Genomic DNA, 18066 nt, shown 5'->3' with positions numbered 1-18066 from the left:
ATCCGTCGGAATTAGTTACATTAATTTATCTGACGCTCGGGAAAAGTAAACGGCAATAGATTTAATGCCCAATATCCGACGGAATTTCCGACGACCATATTTGTCGGAAATTGGACTTTAAATCTCGCGCATCTCGTAAATGTAGAGGGAATGTTAATTGGTTTGAAATTCCCGCTGCATTGTTTCCGACGAATTTCCGACAAATATGGTCGTCGGAAATTGTTATATATATACGACTCATAGATTTTCACCTCTTACACACTTCTCACTCTATAAAAACTATAAAATCTCTCTACAAATTTCTTATCTCTCTCTGTGAGAAACAAACGTTAAGGTAAGATGTTTAGTTTTATTTTCTTCATAATTTTGTTTATAAAATTCAAAAGACTAATTATATATTTTTTATTTGATTAAGGAGATGGAAAATGGATCGTGGAGTGGATATTTGGCGTATTGTAATGAACGTGGGTTTGCTCCGGATTTGAATCTTGGTTCCGATACCCAACCACCGAATGATTTTCCCATGGAGGACACGGAAGTTCCGGAGACGGAACCATCGGCGATGCCTACACGGAATGATGATGCAAATCCACTCGATTCTATGACGCTCGACCAATTACTCCGTGTTCCGGGTCGAGATAAATTGAAAAAGATCGACCCAAGCCGTATGAACGGAACATCTTGGTAAGAAATTGTATTATTTAATTTATAGTTTTACGTAGATAATCTCAATTAAATAATTTGGTATTTATAGGTATGGATTCGATAAAGGATTCACAAAGATTATCAAGAAAATCATGGAGAGCGATTTCCCCGATCCTGCTTCGAATTTTACGTCGGTCTCCGGAGACACAAAGAAACGTTGGTTTAAGGTATTTGCGGTTAGTTTATTAAAATAAAATATATGCTTTATTTAGTTTGTTTATAATTTTAGCTAAAAAAATTAAATTTTAAAATTTTACAACACTAAAAATATATTTTTTAATTTTTTTAACATTGTAGCAAAAATTTTATTGGGATTATGGTCTTACGGCCGAAGTACAAGAAATATTTGAGGAGATATGTGGGAGTCGTTTATTGGATTATGTTTATGAATGGAAAAAGAAATGGCTTAACGAGAAAGAAAAGCCAAAATAGATGCGAGAAAACGTTTGGCAAGGGCTTATTGCATATTGGTTACAAGAGCATAATAAATCCCGTAGTGAAACTAATTCTCAAAATCGCAAGAGTGAACGCGGAGGCTATGGCATGGCTAAACATACTTGTGGATCAATGCCATATGTCCGGAAAAAGGAAAAAATGGTAAATAAAAATTTAAATTTTTTACATTTCAATTGGCATCATAATAAATTTTATTGTAAATTTTTAACTAATAAATATTTTAAATGCAAGCGTAATCCCGAAACCGGTGAGTTTCCCGATATGGTGACATTCATGGAGGAGACTCACAAACGGAAATCGGACGGGACATTTGTTGATAAAAAAGCTGAGGCAATAGCTCGTCGATGTCGGGAGATGGAGAAAGAGAAACTCACACAATTGAGTCAACATGAGGACACGCCTGATGATTATCAACTCACCCAAGCAGAAAAAAACGATATTTTCCGATCGGTAAGTAATAGTAATTAAAATATTATAATTTAGATAATATGTTTTATTTCCTAACAACATTTTCATTATAATAGCAAGTTGAAGTTAAAAAAGGACGTAGATTTGGATTTGGTTCCATTCCGTTTGACGAAGACATGGGCGGAAGTTCGTCATATTCACATGCACACGTGAATTGTCAAGAAAACGCAGCCGAAATGAAAGAGTTGAAGATTCAATTAAAAGATTGTAAGTTTTGGATGGATATGATGGCCCGTCTTCATCCCGACCTCGTTCCGCCTTCTCGCCAAGATCAACCCGGAAATGAAAATGAAACAAACAACGTTGACAATCTATTTGATAATATATAATATTCGTGTTTGTAATAATTTTTAGTTGTTTAAGAACTTATTAATGTTTAATTATGTTTTTTATATTATGTGGTGAATTTTATTTTATTTAATCATGTTTATTTATGTTTTTATATAATATTTGTGTTTGTTTTATTGAATTATTACAATTAAATTAAATTAATATTATTTAATTTAATTAATTATATTAATTAACAATAAAATATAAATATTTTTAATAAAATATAATATTTCGTCGGAAATTCATCGGAAAATAATAAAAAATACGATTTGTCGGAAATTCGTCGGAAACTATTAAATATATTATTATATTATGTCGGAAATTTGTCGGAACGTTCCGACGAACTTCCGACGATTTTGGTCGGAAAATCTTCGGAATCGTACTCGATCTTGCGGCGTCGTTTCTAGGAATCTCCTCGGAATGGCGTCGGAATATGCCGTCGGGATATCGTCGGAAATTTTCCGTCGCTATTCCGACGGACATTTCCGACACCTTTCCGACGGGCTTTCGACGAACATTTCCGACGATTTTCCAACAAATATTTCCGACGAATTTTCCGACAACTCATCTCGACAGAAATTTCTGACGAATTTCCGACGAATATTGTTTTCCGACCAGAAAATTCCGACAAACTGGGTGTAAATGGACGTTTCCGACGAATTTCCGACTATTTGGTTTGTCGGAATTTACTAATGGCCTAGGGTCCTAAATTTTATGGGTTCACTTTTATCAAAATCTAATACACTTATACACATAATCAATGGTTGGTCCATGGATAAATGGATAAGCAATAGTTTAGGGTCCTAAATCTTATGGGTTCACTCCTATTAGAAACTAATACACACAATCAATTACTGGTCCAACGATAAGCAATGGCTTAGGATCCTAAATATTATGGCTATAATATTTTAATTGTCGCCTATAGTAATAATTTTAAGTATTTTAAATTTTTTTTTTTTTTTTGTCAACATTTGGGCTACAACTGGCCGGCCCATTAGCCTAATTTCTACAATTAAATTGTAGAGTCGGGAACTCGATCCCTGGTGTGATGGTGTCTGTCTTCTGTGGACTTATCATTTGCCACTAGACCAAGATCACTTCACGTATTTTAAAATATTGTAATCTCATAAATTATATTTTTTATATCAAATTTTATATAATAAAAACGAATTCTTCAATATTTAATTTAACATGTATCTGATTAGAATTTTGATACGTACCAAATTCTCGTGAAAAGTTCAAACTTTATAAAATAAAAAATTGAGTTCTTTAATACTTAATTTAACTAAATTAAAACTGTTGCCATCCCTAAATTAAAAGTTGTTGACATTCTTTCTTTTGCACCAGTTAGAGTTTGACCTTTTCACGTTTCGAATAATAAATAAGAGGAGCACAATTTCTAATCACGATTAAGGGCTTTGACAACATCGGAATGGCCTGTATAATGCTTACAAAACGATAGCATATATGTTTTCATAATGCCTTTCCAAATATGTGGTCTTCTCGATCGTAATTACTTTTATAAATAAGAATCTAAAAGAACTCAATGACGATGATAACACCATATTGTATATAGATGTATCTGGATATTTGAACTTATGAAGTCTAATTAAGAATCTAAAAGAACTCAATGAAGTAACAAGTCGATATTCGATAGTATTAGTAGCTCACTCACAAGAAATTTGAAACGTTATACCAAATCGAACGACATCCAAAGTTGCATGATCTTTCGCTTGTAGCCATCGAGTTGATTCAAGTAGTAAAAGGTGGTGGAGAAGTGAATCTTTCGGGTAGGTTGCTTGAAAGAAAATGACAGTGTTGGTTATTTTTTGGAAATAATTAATGTATGTCATGTGGGATCAACTTGGTGTACCATTAATATCATATGAGAACATTTATGATTCACGAAAGAAGTTTAACTAATCTCTCACTTTCTTCACTTGAACTACATGAACCAATACTAAAAACGGACAAGAAATTTTGCTAATCTAAATAGTGACATTTTCATTTATTCTTGTATGCTGATAAATCTTGAAACTAAAAATCATTTTCTCTTCAACCAAATAGTTATAGTTAGTTAAAAAATTTTTTTAATAATATATAACTAAGTCCGGGTTCTTAAATAAAATAGACTTTGTAGGCTGTAGGTACGTCAAGTTTTTAGATCGAAGTCAGACTTTTGAAATATTGAAATATTGCAAGCTTTTCTAAGCAATACACATTGAATTTATTTATTAGCAAAAAAGTCAATAGAACAAGGAAAATTCGATTTCGTGAAAAGTCTTACGGTTTTGTTTCTAGTTGTACGGTAACGTATAGTTTAGTTATTAAATATAAGCCACCAATATTGACTACTATGTACCCAACTTCTATTCAACTACAATAAATGATCGAATATAGTATATACAGTTGGTGTGAGTCTGAATCTCTCAGATATTGTCTCAATTTTCGGACCGATTTATATTTGCGTATAAAGGTGTCATGTTCTTAATTTCTTATTCTAATTTGAACATGGTGGAAATTTTTTCCTCATTTTCTGCATCTAGATACTCCAGTCTTCGGTTCCTGGACTTTACCGATGTCAAATTAGTCTACTATTTTTACAGATGTTAAAGATTTGGACTCTAACTTATATATCAGATAAATAATACAATAACGAAATAACCGAATAATTATTAGAAACCCAAATTTTCTTTATAAATTGATTAAAAAGGCTAAAAACTATTTTTACTAGATTAAATAAGTTGTTTTTTTTTAATATGCTAGTAATATATAGCGGAATCACTTTTTTTTTAAAACCGTAAAAACATAAAAGCATTAAAATTTGATAAATATTCTGAATGATAAAAAATTAGTGAAATCATGTTTTTTTAAAAAGAAAAACTTAAAAAAAAACGTGACCCAGTGTTTCAATCCCTTGGGAACCTAAGAAAATCGTATATGCAGAGTTATTACTCCCTCTTTTCCTAATAAATTGATGCTTTGAGTTTTAGTTTTGTTCCTAAAAAATTGATTTTCTAGATTAAAAAATTAAAATGATTTTTTACTTTATACTTTTTGCCACATGTCATGTAAGTAATTGTCTAAATTTTCTCTTTTCACTCATAAAGCAATTTTAAACTAATTAAAAAATTAAAACTTTATTATGTCTTGTGTGAAAAATCTAGAAAATCAATATTTTAGGAATGGAGTAGTAGTTTTTTTTTTTTTTTTGAAGAAAAGGAATGGAGTAGTAGTTACCATTTATGATAGAGACAACGATATCACGAGGGCTCCAAGATTTTTGTTTTGTTTTTTTGTTCAAACGCGAATCTTATCTTGTTTTAGTATAGGAATCTTGTGGTGATGGCAACAAACAAGCCAACAAGGTACGTATCTCCAAAGTTGTTCAGTTAACTAAATAATGTTTGAATAAATAAAACATTGCATGTAAATTGAGATTCCTGATCGGGTTGTTCGAAGTTTGTAAAACGCCAAGTTTTGTTGCAACTTTCCAGCGTCTAAAAGTCTAATAATTTGTGATGTAAGACATAGAATTATTTCTATGAATGATTATTAATTATTTGCGTTACATATGTAGAAGAATAGCGGAGAAAGAGGGTCGTTGAGGCTCACACATGAATCATCCGTTGTCATCTCTGATTATTTTTCGAGTAGATAATGATTATAATTTAGAAAATAAAAAGGATCCTATCAAAAATCGGACAAGTGGTTAATAACATGACTACACTAACTAGTTATAAACAATTTTTTTAAAAAGCTAGTATGGTATATAGAACTTTAAACGCGGTTTATAACCATCGTATAATCTTTACACTAGTTGTATAAACTGTTTCATGATGATGTTTACACTACTAGAAAACATGGCATATTCCAACAAATGTTTCTAACAATCGGATTTTGTTGGAAATTTCCAATGAATATCCCATAAAATTACGTTTATTATTATATTTGTTAGAAATCTATTGTAAATTTCCAACAAATTTAAGTTGTGGCAAGTACATCACATAATTTATAGAAAAATTGTGGAAATTTTCCAACAAATACTAGATTGTTGGAAATTCAGTGCAAATTTGCAACAAATTATAATTGTGACAATTACATCGCATACTTTGTAGGAAAATCGTTGAAAATCTCCAACAAATATTATATCGTTGGAAATTCATTACAAATTTCCAACAAATTTTAGTTGTGGTAATTACGTTGTATAATTTGTATGAATATTATTGGAATTTTCCAACAAATATTATATATTGTTGGATAGAAGCAATAACTTTTAAGTTGTTGGAAATTACTAACAAAATATTTGTTGGAAAATATTTCTGATGATTTTGTGACAAATAATAATATTATCTTATCTTAATTTGAATTAGTTAAATCATTTGCTATTAAATAAAACTAATTTTCATCAATAAAATTTGTAATAATTAACACTAACTGGCTAAAATATTAATTAGCCAAACCAATATAATTAGTTGAGAACATAATAATAGCATGTCTAATAAGACATGCACTGATGCACGTAGACATCTCCCACCTCCCACATCCCACATCGAAAGAAAGGGATAAAGAAGCAATATATATTTGCTATATATATTAGTATTATGTCTTCATATTTTGTAAAATCATTTGTTATCCAATTATAGCAACAGTAATATTTGAAAAAATTCAGAAGTATCCAATAAGGATATTTCAGATTTTAATAAACCTTTAAATTACCAAATATAAATATTTTTATATTTGTCTAATTAATAAATGTAATCAAAATTAAAATTTATATAATAATTTATTTATAATATTTATATAAATCAAATATTTATTACAATATATTATTTTTAAATTATTTTTTAATAAAATTTATCAAGAAATTTCCCACATATATTATGAGTAATTTTTAACAAATTAACTATCTGATTTGTTGAATATTTGTCGCAAACTAGTGATAACATTCTAACAATATATTTGATGGAACAACAATTCGTTGGAAACTCTACGCTAAATTCCAACTAAATTCCAACATAATTCCAACAAATAATTCATCAGAAAGTTTTAACAGATTACTAACAAAAAGTATTTGACGGAAATATTTCTAACAAATTCTCGACAAATACTGGTTTCCAACGATCATATTCCAACAAATGTATGTTCTATTGGAAATTTATTGCAAACCTATATTTCCCACGAATTACTGATTAATATGTCCGTTGGAATATACAATTTTTCTTGTAGTGAATTATAACTAAAATGTTTATTTCCACAAACCCTAGCAATTGCTGCATATAAAGCATTCGAACCTTAGTAGAAAATGCTATACCAATAAGAAGTCTTTGACCTAGAGAAAAACACCTATGTCTTATAATTAAAAAAAAAAAAAACTAAATTAGAGTCAAATGTGGTTCAAAAAGACTCGATATGTTTGGAATGGTTTTACGTATCCACGTTCGTCAATCTAGTATATGTAATTATTACTCCAAAATGAATTGAAACCTTACTCATCAGAAGATTATTTCTTAGTTTATTTTGTGAAGTTTGAACCGTACGTTAGTTCAATATATTTGGAATAATTTTTTTAATTATGTTCGTCTATTTAGTCTCTTTATTAAATGTTTTATAATGATTGAAACCGCAACCGTCTATTTCTATAAATTCCCACAATTTTAACCGCACCTGCTGCGTTTAAATTAGTCAGATTCTAAAAATAAAATAAACGTTTACTAGTATATATATATAAAGAAGAAGTAAAGATAAACAACTTAGAGCAACAACAATGGGAGAACCTTAAAGGTTCTACCAATAGTTTCTTGTAATATAAGCCCCAAAAATAAATCCAAACATAAATAAAAGCCAAGGTACGTTCCTAATTTAAGGTTTTTTTGTTGCTGCAAGAGGTGCTACGTGGCATCATTTTATTGGCAAGAATTGTGAGATAAACAAAAACAATTGTTCTTTCGCGTTTCAGTTCTCTCTCTTCTCGACCCTCTCTCTCTTCTTTTTGTTTTCTCCGACGGCGAAACTCACCAAATCTTCAATTCCGGCGATTTTGATTATCAAATCGGAAGTAAATGGCGAAGCCTTTGTACACAGTAAGCCGTGATACTCATTTCCACCGTCGGCGTGGTCACCAACAGTAGTTCGTTGACCTAATCAATAGGTTCTGAAAATTAAATCGGAGAGAAAGGCGATTCTAGTGGCTCCAAACGCTTCCTCACGGTACGAATCTCTCTGTATATTTTTTATTGTATGATTTGATTAGGGTTATTTAGATGTTAACAAAATTAGGGTTTGTGATATGAGATTTGTTTTGCTAGAAATTAGGGTTTTTGATTGGTAAACGCAATTTTGGGTTTTTGAATAGATAATGAGTCTCTTAATCTGTTAATTTGGGTTATTGAATACATAATCTGAGATTAAAGTTTTGTATTTGATCTTGATTCGTGTAAAAAAATCTGCTGATCCACCAAAGTTAGTGATTTGTGCCTTTTCTTTGATTTATGACCTTTGATTGTGTGGTTTCTGTTGCAGGAATTGAAGTTTGTGTTTCCTAACTCTCAGAGAATAAATCGTGGTGGTCAGGTATGTGTGTTGTTCTGGCTTCTGTACTATAATCCATTTCGAAGTAATTTAAAACTTGATTTCAAACTCTATTAAACATTGTCTTTGTGTTTGTGTTTGTGTTTCCTAATGTAATTTTAAAAGTAGTTGAGTCTGTCCAACAATGCAGAATCTAGATTTAAAACTTGACTAATATAAACCATCATTTGATAAATGAATCCAGAATCTAGAGTTCAGTTTTTAAATGAATGCATTGTGATAAATGATTATGACTTGTTGTAGGTTAAAGTCTGAGGAGTCTAAATCATAGTTATTAGTATGTCATTGATTGCTTCTCTTTGATTGCATCTCTTCGATTGATTGCTCTCTGTGATTAGATTAGGTTAGATATGATCATTATCATAGTTATGATCTCTGTCAATGATTGCTTCTCTTTGATTTATCTTGCATGGTTGAGAGTCTGTGATTAGATTAGGTTAGATATGATCATTATCATAGTTATGATCTCTGTTAAAGTAGGTTAAAGTCTCTGTTATCTTGCATGGTTGAGAGTAGGTTAAAGTGTATGTCATTCATTGCTTAAAGTTAACAGCTAACCATCACTTCAACTTAAGACTGAAGCTTTTTTAATAGCTTCAGCTCTAGTTAATTCAAACCTAACCATATTCACTCCTCTTTAACATCCGCAACTCTATTAAACATTGAACCATAATCCTCTTTTCTTCATTGTCTTCTTAAAGCAAAAACCACAGCTCTTATCTTCTCCTTTTAACACAAACCAGAAACATTTTGATATGGATTCAAGGAATCCATATACCAATCCTTCAAGCTTTTTAAACCTCTTAAGTTCTCAACAAGATAACCCCATGCCTCCACCAAATCAGTATGCTGGTTTTTCATTTAGTGCACCTTGGATTGACCCAAATCAAGCTCCAGCGCCTGCTGAAGAGCCTGTTGCAGACCGCAAATCAAGACGTAAATGGTCACCAACAGAAGATGTGATTCTCATTAGTGCCTGGCTCAACACCTCCAAGGATGCTGTTGTCTCCAATGAGCAAAAAGCCACAGCTTTCTGGCAACGCATTGCAGACTACTTTGCAGCAAGTCCCAAGCTGAGAGGTCTGCAAAAGAGAGCTCCATTATGCTGTAAACAAAGGTGGGCAAAGATAAATGAGGGAGTCTGTAAGTTTGTAGGAAGCTATGAGGCTGCAACCAAACAGCAGACCAGTGGCCAGAATGAGAATGATGTGGTGAACTTGGCTCACCAGATCTTCTACAATGATCACAAGGCGAAGTTCACACTTGAGCATGCTTGGAGGGAGCTTCGCCATGATCAGAAGTGGTGCGGATCATCAACAAGTAAAGACAGTGGGTCAGCAAAGAGGAAGAGGTTTGAGGACGGCTCTGCACAGGCCTCATGCTCTATGCCAGTCAACATTATTTCTCTATAAAACAATCGTTTGGGGAAACAATCTTAATCTTCTCCTTCTTCAAAACACCATCACCAATTCTTATTCTTCTTCTTCTTCTTCTACAAAACACTATCTTTTTTACTACGATTCTTTTTTAGAAAAATGGGATCTTCTTCAAATTATAATCTCAACGAAATGTTGAACGATAAATTTGATCAATATATCGACGAAACATTAGAGAATTATGGTGATCGTCTAACTGACATAGAGATGACTCTTAAGAACAAGCTCATAATGGATTTGTTGTCCTAAGCTTAAGTTTGTTTTTATGTTCTATTTAAGCGAAGTATGTTTTAATTATCTGTTTTAAGTTTAACTATGTCTTTAGTTTATGTTTGAAGTATGTCTGAATGTGTTTTGGTATTAATGAAATGATTTCTGTTTAAGCTAAGTATGCTTGTCTTCAACTGAAACTAAACTAACTTGAATGTTAACTTAAACTGAATGTTGACTTAAACTGAACTAACTTGAATGTTAACTTAAACTGAATGAAGTTTGTTGTTCAGTTTTAAGTGTAAGCATGTTCTATTAATAGTCTTAAAGTTTCTGAATGTTTTGTGCTTCTGTTTTAAGTTTCTGGTTTGTGTATGATGTTTTTATTAGATGTGTTTGGTCTGATGACTTCTCTTATTAACAATTTTGCAGGTGAGCCGAGTAAGAGACACATGTGACACCAATGCTTTTGTGATTTAGTGCCGACTTCACTTGTAGTAGACAACAGTGAGACAGAGTTGTTTTGTGTTTTTGTGTCGACATCTCTTCTACACATGACACTAGTATTTTGTATTTTTGTGCCGACAATATTCAGACTTGTAATTTAGTTTGTTTGATACTTTTATTTTCAAATTATGTTTCTTTAGTTTCTCTTCATATTTAAACCGAACACTCCTCTTCTTCTTTCCCAAAACAATCTTATTCTTCTTCTTCTTCTTCTCCAAAACAACATATCTCTTTTCTCCAAAACACTATTTCTCTATAAAACAATCGTTTGGGGAAAACAATCTTAATCTTCTCCTTCTTCAAAACACCATCACCAATTCTTATTCTTCTTCTTCTTCTTCTACAAAACACTATCTTTTTTTCTCGAAAACAAATTCTCTTTTTTACTACGATTCATAACAAATTCTTTTTTAGATAAATGGGATCTTCTTCAAATTATAATCTCAACGAAATGTTGAACGATAAATTTGATCAATATATCGACGAAACATTAGAGAATTATGGTGATCGTCAACAACAACAAGTCAAGAAAAAAAAAAAACGAGCATATATTGAAAGAGAGCGTGAACAAGGTCACATCCAGTTATGGAACGACTATTTCTCTGAAGATGCAACATTCCCTCCGCATATATTTCGACGCCGTTTCAGAATGAACAAGCACTTGTTCATGCGTATTGTTGATCGACTCTCCAATGAAGTTCCATTCTTTGAACAAAAAAGAGATGCTACCGGAAGGCTCGGTTTCTCGGCACTACAGAAGGCTACAGCAGCAATTCGTATGTTGGCATATGGTCATGCGGCTGATGCGGTTGACGAATATCTACGAATTGGTGAAAGTACTTCGATGTCATGTTTACACCATTTTGTTGATGGAATCATCTATTTGTTCGGAGATGAGTACTTAAGAAGACCCACACGAGAAGATCTTATACGACTACTCCATATTGGAGCGGGACGTGGATTTCCCGGGATGATAGGAAGCATAGATTGTATGCATTGGGAGTGGAAGAATTGCCCCACAGCTTGGAAAGGGCAATATACACGTGGATCCGGCAAACCAACAATCGTTTTAGAGGCTGTTGCTTCCCAAGATCTTTGGATATGGCACGCGTTTTTTGGACCTCCAGGTACCTTAAACGATATAAATATTCTTGATCGATCACCAGTTTTTGATGATATATTACAAGGTAAAGCTCCGAAAGTGAAATACGTAGTCAACGGGAACGACTATCATTTGGCTTACTATCTCACAGATGGCATTTATCCTAAATAGGCTACATTTATCCAATCTATTTCTATTCCACAAGGTCAAAAAGCTTCTTTATTTGCTACAAATCAAGAGGCTTGCCGCAAAGATGTTGAACGTGCTTATGGAGTTTAGCAAGCTCGATTTGCCATTGTAAAAGATCCGGGTCTAATTTGGCTAAGGTAAAAATAGCAAAGATTATGCGAGCATGTATAATTCTTCATAATATGATAGTAGAGGATGAACGAGATGGGTACACTCAGTTTGATGTCACCGAATTCCAACACCCGGAATCAACCACATCTTCACAAGTGGATTTCACATACTCTACAGAAATGCCTTCAAATCTGGGTAATATGATGGCCACTCGATCCGAAATACGAGATCGGACTAAACATGAACAACTGAAAGCTGATTTGGTTGAGCATATTTGGCGACAATTTGGCATAAACTAAGCTAACGACTACTCGTTATTCCGTTTTTTTTTTTGTATTTTTTTTTTTTTTGCTTTTATGCTTTCTATGTTTAAAATTCTTAGGAATTTGTAATATTTATTAAGTTTTATCATATAAAAATGTTTATAATTTTTCATTTTAAAAAAAAAATATTTTTTTTAAGAAACCTAGTTAAGGACTCACCATTGGACAAAGAAAATTTTAAGGATTCATCAAAATTTCTTAACTTAAAAATTGTTGTAAAGTAAGATTAAAATATGTTTAAGGATCCTTTTAAGGACTCATTCATTGGGGTTGCTCTTAAATCCGTTAATGACTGAATCTCAAACACCACGCGCTCACTCTCACGTGCACTGCAAACCTTCCGGTCAAACTTTGAACTAATCCCAAACTAATTTTTTAGTTTTAACCAAGGTACAATAATATAATGATTAATTATCTTATCTCATGGGATTTACCCATACTAAAACACAAGTCCAACTAAAATAAATACTTATATTCATTCTCTAGATTTGTTTTGTGTAATAAAGGTTTGAGTTACATATGTAATTGCCAAAAATAAGTTCTAGTTCCGTTAAGTTTAACTGAAGCAGCTCATATTGCATGAATTATATTTTTAATTTCCAAAAATCAAAACTATAGTTATAATTTTTAAAGAATATATAAGAAAATAAAAAGTAAGGCACAAAAGAATTGAAACAGAAAGGAATGGTCGATGGTTGAGTCACGTAAATTGTCGTATACTCTTTTAACAAAACAACAACAACAACATTGTCAAATCTCCTTGCAAAAATTGTTCAAATCCAAATTTATTTATTTATTTCGTATATTAGTTTCAGATTTCAAACTAGATAATCGATCAAACCCTAATTAAACTTAGCTTGAAATTTGTTGTACATAAAAAAAAAATGGAGATAAAACCAAACAAAATGGCTAAAGAAAAATAATAGGTTTAAAACTCGAATAATAAAAGAAAATGTAAAGTTTTAGAAAATGGGAGACTTCAAGATTTTGTCATTGTAATATAAAAAAACAATGAAATCTTATCATTGTAATATAAAAAAAAAATTAGATTCAATTGGAGAATCATAAAAAGTAATCATATTCCCCACAAAACTCTAGACACTGTACCGTAATATAATAAAATCACCACGTTCGTTTGTGTGTAACTTAAGTCAAGTTTTTGAAAATTTTATACTTTATAATATATTCTCCTACACATTCGTAATAGATCTCAAATTTTCACATTTAAACCGAAAAAAATACATTCTTAATCGATGTATAATAATAAAAATTTTTGAAATAAAATAGAAAAAACAACATAAAAATAAAAAAAGAGGGGACACATGGATTTCAGCGTTATTTTTCAAACTTCACTTCATACCCGCGCACTAAACCCATCCATACGTTGGTGTTGGCCTCTCTCTCTCTCTCTTTTTTTTTTTTCTGTTGAAAATAAAAACCTAGAGATAGAGAAAAAAAAATAGAGAGTTCAAAAAAGGTATCATGTGGAGGAGAGAGAGAAAGAGTAATGACTAATGAGAACAAATTTTCTTATAGTTCCAAATGGTAACGAGAAGTTTCTTTAAACGAAACCAATGTTCATGAATCGTTTAATCAAAAGACAATTTCAAAAAAAATCCCTAGATTCACAATTTGGGTAAAAAATCTCAACTTTTGTTTTTCTTTCTTTCTATAAGAAATCTCTTTCCCTTTTACCGTTTCTTTAGTCGCAATTCAATCTCTCCGTGAGGGTTTATAAAAGCAGAGAAATTTCCCGAGTAGTGATGAAAAATGAGATCCTTTTTATAAATTAAATTTAGGGTTTTTGATTTCTTTTAGTTTTCTGGAAAAAGTTTGTTTTTTTTTTCTCGGATAAGAAAAAAAAAAAAAAAGTAGGAGGGGTCTCTCTTCTTTGTGGGATAGATAGAGATAGTTTTGGGTTTTATAATAAAGGAGAAGGAGCGTCGAAGCAAATTAACAATTAGACTAAGAAATTTTTACAGACGAGAGCGTCAGAGAGAGAAAGAGACCAAACTTCTTTAATGGAAGAGACAACGAAGCAGACCAAGAAGAAGAAGAAGATTCTTGTTAATTCCGATGATTCCAAGAAGAAGGAGCGTCATATTGTTACTTGGTCTCCAGAGGTCTCTCTTCTCTCTTCTCTCTTCTCTATATAATCCAAAGCATATTTGATCAATCTCTGTTTTTTGATTATTGATGAATCTCTGTTTTTGAGATTTTCAGGAAGATGATATACTAAGGAAGCAAATCAGTTTACTTGGAACTGAAAAGTTAGTTTTTTTTATTTCAATTTTAATTTCTGGGTTTAGTTTCTGTTCTATTGGGTTGATTGATTCTGATGAAAAGTTTTGATTTTGTTGTTGTGGTGATTGATTTTAGTTGGGCGATCATTGCATCCAAGTTTAATGATAAGAGCACAAGGCAGTGTAGAAGAAGGTTTGGTTTCATCTTTTGGAAATCAAAATGATTTTTTTTTTTAATGTGGAGTTTTTGTGTGTGTTTTGATCTGATTATGTGGGTTTTTTTATTTATTTATTGCAGATGGTATACATACTTAAACTCTGATTTCAAGAGAGGAGGTTGGTCCCCTGAAGAAGATACACTGTTGTGTGAGGTTAGACATCTTTTTTTAATCATACAGAGATGATTAAGTTTGTGCCTGATCTTGTGTGTGTTTGGTTTTGAAGGCACAGAGATTGTTTGGGAACAGGTGGACTGAGATAGCAAAAGTGGTTTCAGGAAGGTATATTGAAACCAAGAGATTCAAGCGTTGATAGTGAATGAAGTTATTATGAATATAAAATTAGAGAATTCTTTCTTTCTTGTTTGTTGTTTGTGTAGAACGGATAATGCTGTGAAGAACAGGTTTACTACACTGTGCAAGAAGAGGGCTAAGCATGAAGCCATGGCGAAAGAGAACAGGATTGCTTGTTGTGTGAACTCAAACAACAAGAGATTGTTGTTCCAAGATGGTATTAGTACACCTCGAAAAGCCGAAAGTGAATCTCCTCTTACTAAGAAAATGAGGTGAGAAACTTGTTTTGGTTTCTCTTTTTGGGGGTCGTTGATTGATCCAAAGAAGAAAGCTTTTTGAACTGTTATATTGAGTTATAGTGATAATGTTCATTATCCAGGAGAAGTCATATTCCAGATCTTACAGAGATCAAGAGCTATGGAGATAGATCACATTTAAAGGTTGAATCGGCTATGACTCAACAGAGTAGACCTCCGTTTTCGGTAGTAGCCCACAATGCTACAGGTATTGATGGCACGAAAGAGCAAAAACAAACAGGCAATGCAAAAGAGAGTGACGGTGCGCAAAACCTTCTTCCTGTTGTTGCTTATCCTGATAGCATTTGTAAAGATGCATAAAGATGCAAACTTAGAGAGTCATTTAAATCTTGTTGTTGCTTATTCTGGTAAGTTGTGTTTCTGGTAAATAGGTGAGGATAAAGGTAACCAAGAGGCATTTCTTAAGAAGGATGATCCAAAGGTGACAGCTTTGATGCAACAAGCTGAGCTTCTCAGTTCATTGGCCCAGAAAGTTAATGCAGACAACACAGATCAAAGCATGGAGAATGCCTGGAAGGTAAACAATGCGCAGCGCTGCTGTGTGATTCTCGACTCATTTTGTCATTTAACTTCTGAAACTGACCATAGTGTTGCACGATCCTTTTCTAATAACAAGCTTTTTTTGTTGTTGTTCCTAATATGTCCAGGTTCTACAGGATTTCTTGAATAAGAGCAAAGAAAATGATCTATTCAGATATGGAATCCCAGATATCGATTTCCAACTCGATGAATTTAAAGATCTCGATGAGGACTTGAGGATTAGTAATGAAGATAGTCAATCATCTTGGAGGTTCTGAAATGAATTTTTCATATATGAATGATTATGTTTTTTTTCGTGGTTTTTGGTCGTCTAAACAGCCATTGCTGTCACTGATAGGCAACCTGATCTCCATGATTCACCAGCAAGCTCTGAATATAGCTCAGGATCAGGATCAACCATAATGCCGCATCCTTCTGGTGATAAAACCCAACAACCCATGTCTGATACTCAGACAACATTGCAGAAACAAAATGATGGGGATTTACTACTAGATAAAGGTATTGTGTCTGATACAACTGTGGAACAAGTAAATTTACTCACACCATGTCAGGAAGTCCTAAAGAACCCAAATGAGATTGTGCCCATGCCGGGTGACGAAGAGTTTAACTCACCTGTTCAAGTCACTCCATTGTTCAGATCTCTAGCAGCAGGCATCCCAAGCCCACAATTCTCTGAAAGTGTAAGCTTTCACTTAACTAGTTGAACTGAGGAAACTTTTCTGGTTTAGTTTTATAGTAAAGGAAACCTGATTGATCTGTTTCTGCAGGAGAGGAACTTTCTGCTAAAAACACTCGGTGTCGAGTCCCCATCTCCATATCCAAGTGCTAATCCTTCACAACCACCTCCTTGCAAAAGAGTCCTTCTCGATAGCTTGTAAACCAAACTCTCTAAACCAAAAAAACTGCCCCTAAACCGCGGTTATGTCCTCATGGAGGTGGACATAACCTGCATTTCTTCCCTCTTTTTGCTTAGATTTTCTCCATAGGTTTGCAGCCATATCGGCCTGAAAAGTTTTAGTGAAGCGGGCGTGCCATGATCTGCATTTTTTTCCTTCCTCAGTGTTCATAATCTAGAATCTAGAATGTTAAAGGTAACATTTCTAAAGTCTAGACCCATCTTATAAACTGAGTTTCTCTCTCAGATACTCAGGATTCCAAAACCTTTGCTCACTCATTAGGAGAGTTTTCTTTTCATCATCATACTCAAAAGCCATTTCATAAAAAGGGCTAAAAAAAAGTATGAGTTTTTTCTTCCATTCATGATTTGTGTGTCTTAAGAAAAATTCTTTCGTTTGTCTCCCTCTTCTAGGGTCAGACCCAGATACATAATCTTGGGTTGTCTCCCCCATGAATTCTTGATTTGTTGTTTTCTTGATTCTCTGTACAGAACCTATATTATTACATAAAAAAAAATAGAGTTTTTGTTTCAGAGTGTAAAACTAAAGGAAAAAGAAGAAAGAATACAACTTCAGAGAGAGAGGCATGTCGCCTTTCTATATACAGTAATGAAAATACACAGAAGAAAAAGAAAGAAGAAAAGATAAACAAAGATTTTCGTATGGTTTTGGAGCAAAACAGTGTAGTGTAACTTCTCATAGGTGTGAGAAGAAAAAAACAAACAAAGAAAAAAGAAAGAAATGTTTGTTTGTTTGTCATAAATCGTTTCCCTTTGTTCCTTTCTGAGAAGAATCATGTGATTTGTAAAGAGATTATTATGAGTGGAAATGAATTGATTTTGGTGTGAATTATATAAGTGTTTCATTATTCATAAAGGTACGTACCTATGATTTTTCAAGATCATCTTCTCCTTCCTCTGTGATTACTGATTACAGTTGCAGAATGAAGAAGAGGTTATCTTAATTGGATCTGGATCTGCTTCTCTTATAAAATGGGAGCTGTTTTTAAGTTGTTAGTTAGTGGAAGACAAAACGTAATCATCACTTTCTTTCTAACTTTTGTTTTTAATTTGAAAATTTTAACCTCCAATTACTTTTGTGGTTTGTACTCCTTCTAATCCGGTTTTCAG

General features: G+C 32.6%; 2 protein-coding genes across 3 annotated transcripts; both read left to right on the top strand.

Annotated features, from left to right (window-relative positions):
- The first annotated feature begins 1356 nt into the window (after window positions 1–1356).
- On the top strand, window positions 1357–1958 carry LOC110228248. Its single transcript, XM_021025002.1, has 2 exons — window positions 1357–1611; window positions 1686–1958. The coding sequence occupies exons 1-2, from the start codon at window positions 1423–1425 to the stop codon at window positions 1956–1958; spliced, it is 462 nt and encodes a 153-aa protein (XP_020880661.1). The 5' UTR covers window positions 1357–1422.
- Window positions 1959–13916: 11958 nt separating this feature from the next.
- Window positions 13917–17785, top strand: LOC9311215 (transcription factor MYB88). 2 transcript variants are annotated; one of them, XM_021025382.1, is made up of 12 exons: window positions 13917–14064; window positions 14411–14551; window positions 14652–14698; window positions 14808–14864; window positions 14970–15042; window positions 15116–15171; window positions 15270–15455; window positions 15563–15741; window positions 15872–16017; window positions 16148–16290; window positions 16378–16720; window positions 16808–17785. In XM_021025382.1, exons 2-12 carry the CDS (start codon window positions 14450–14452, stop codon window positions 16916–16918), a joined length of 1443 nt encoding a protein of 480 aa, XP_020881041.1. In that variant the 5' UTR covers window positions 13917–14064; window positions 14411–14449; the 3' UTR covers window positions 16919–17785. The 2 variants fall into 2 exon arrangements, with proteins under 2 accessions (XP_020881041.1, XP_020881040.1); XM_021025381.1 differs by having other exon boundaries at window positions 13917–14551.
- The last annotated feature ends 281 nt before the right edge of the window (window positions 17786–18066 follow it).

The sequence above is a fragment of the Arabidopsis lyrata genome (assembly GCF_000004255.2).
Source record: "Arabidopsis lyrata subsp. lyrata unplaced genomic scaffold ARALYscaffold_5, whole genome shotgun sequence".
Lineage (NCBI taxonomy): Eukaryota > Viridiplantae > Streptophyta > Magnoliopsida > Brassicales > Brassicaceae > Arabidopsis > Arabidopsis lyrata.
This window is presented reverse-complemented; position numbering and strand designations above follow the sequence as displayed.

Coding starts and splice junctions, on each gene's coding strand:
- LOC110228248 (XM_021025002.1), top strand. CDS start 1,423: ATGGTGACATTCATGGAGGAGACTCACAAACGGAAATCGGACGGGACA. Junction 1,612..1,685: donor AAAACGATATTTTCCGATCG/GTAAGTAATAGT, acceptor TCATTATAATAG/CAAGTTGAAGTTAAAAAAGG.
- LOC9311215 (XM_021025382.1), top strand. CDS start 14,450: ATGGAAGAGACAACGAAGCAGACCAAGAAGAAGAAGAAGATTCTTGTT. Junction 14,699..14,807: donor AGTTTACTTGGAACTGAAAA/GTTAGTTTTTTT, acceptor GATTGATTTTAG/TTGGGCGATCATTGCATCCA. Junction 15,172..15,269: donor GCAAAAGTGGTTTCAGGAAG/GTATATTGAAAC, acceptor TTGTTTGTGTAG/AACGGATAATGCTGTGAAGA.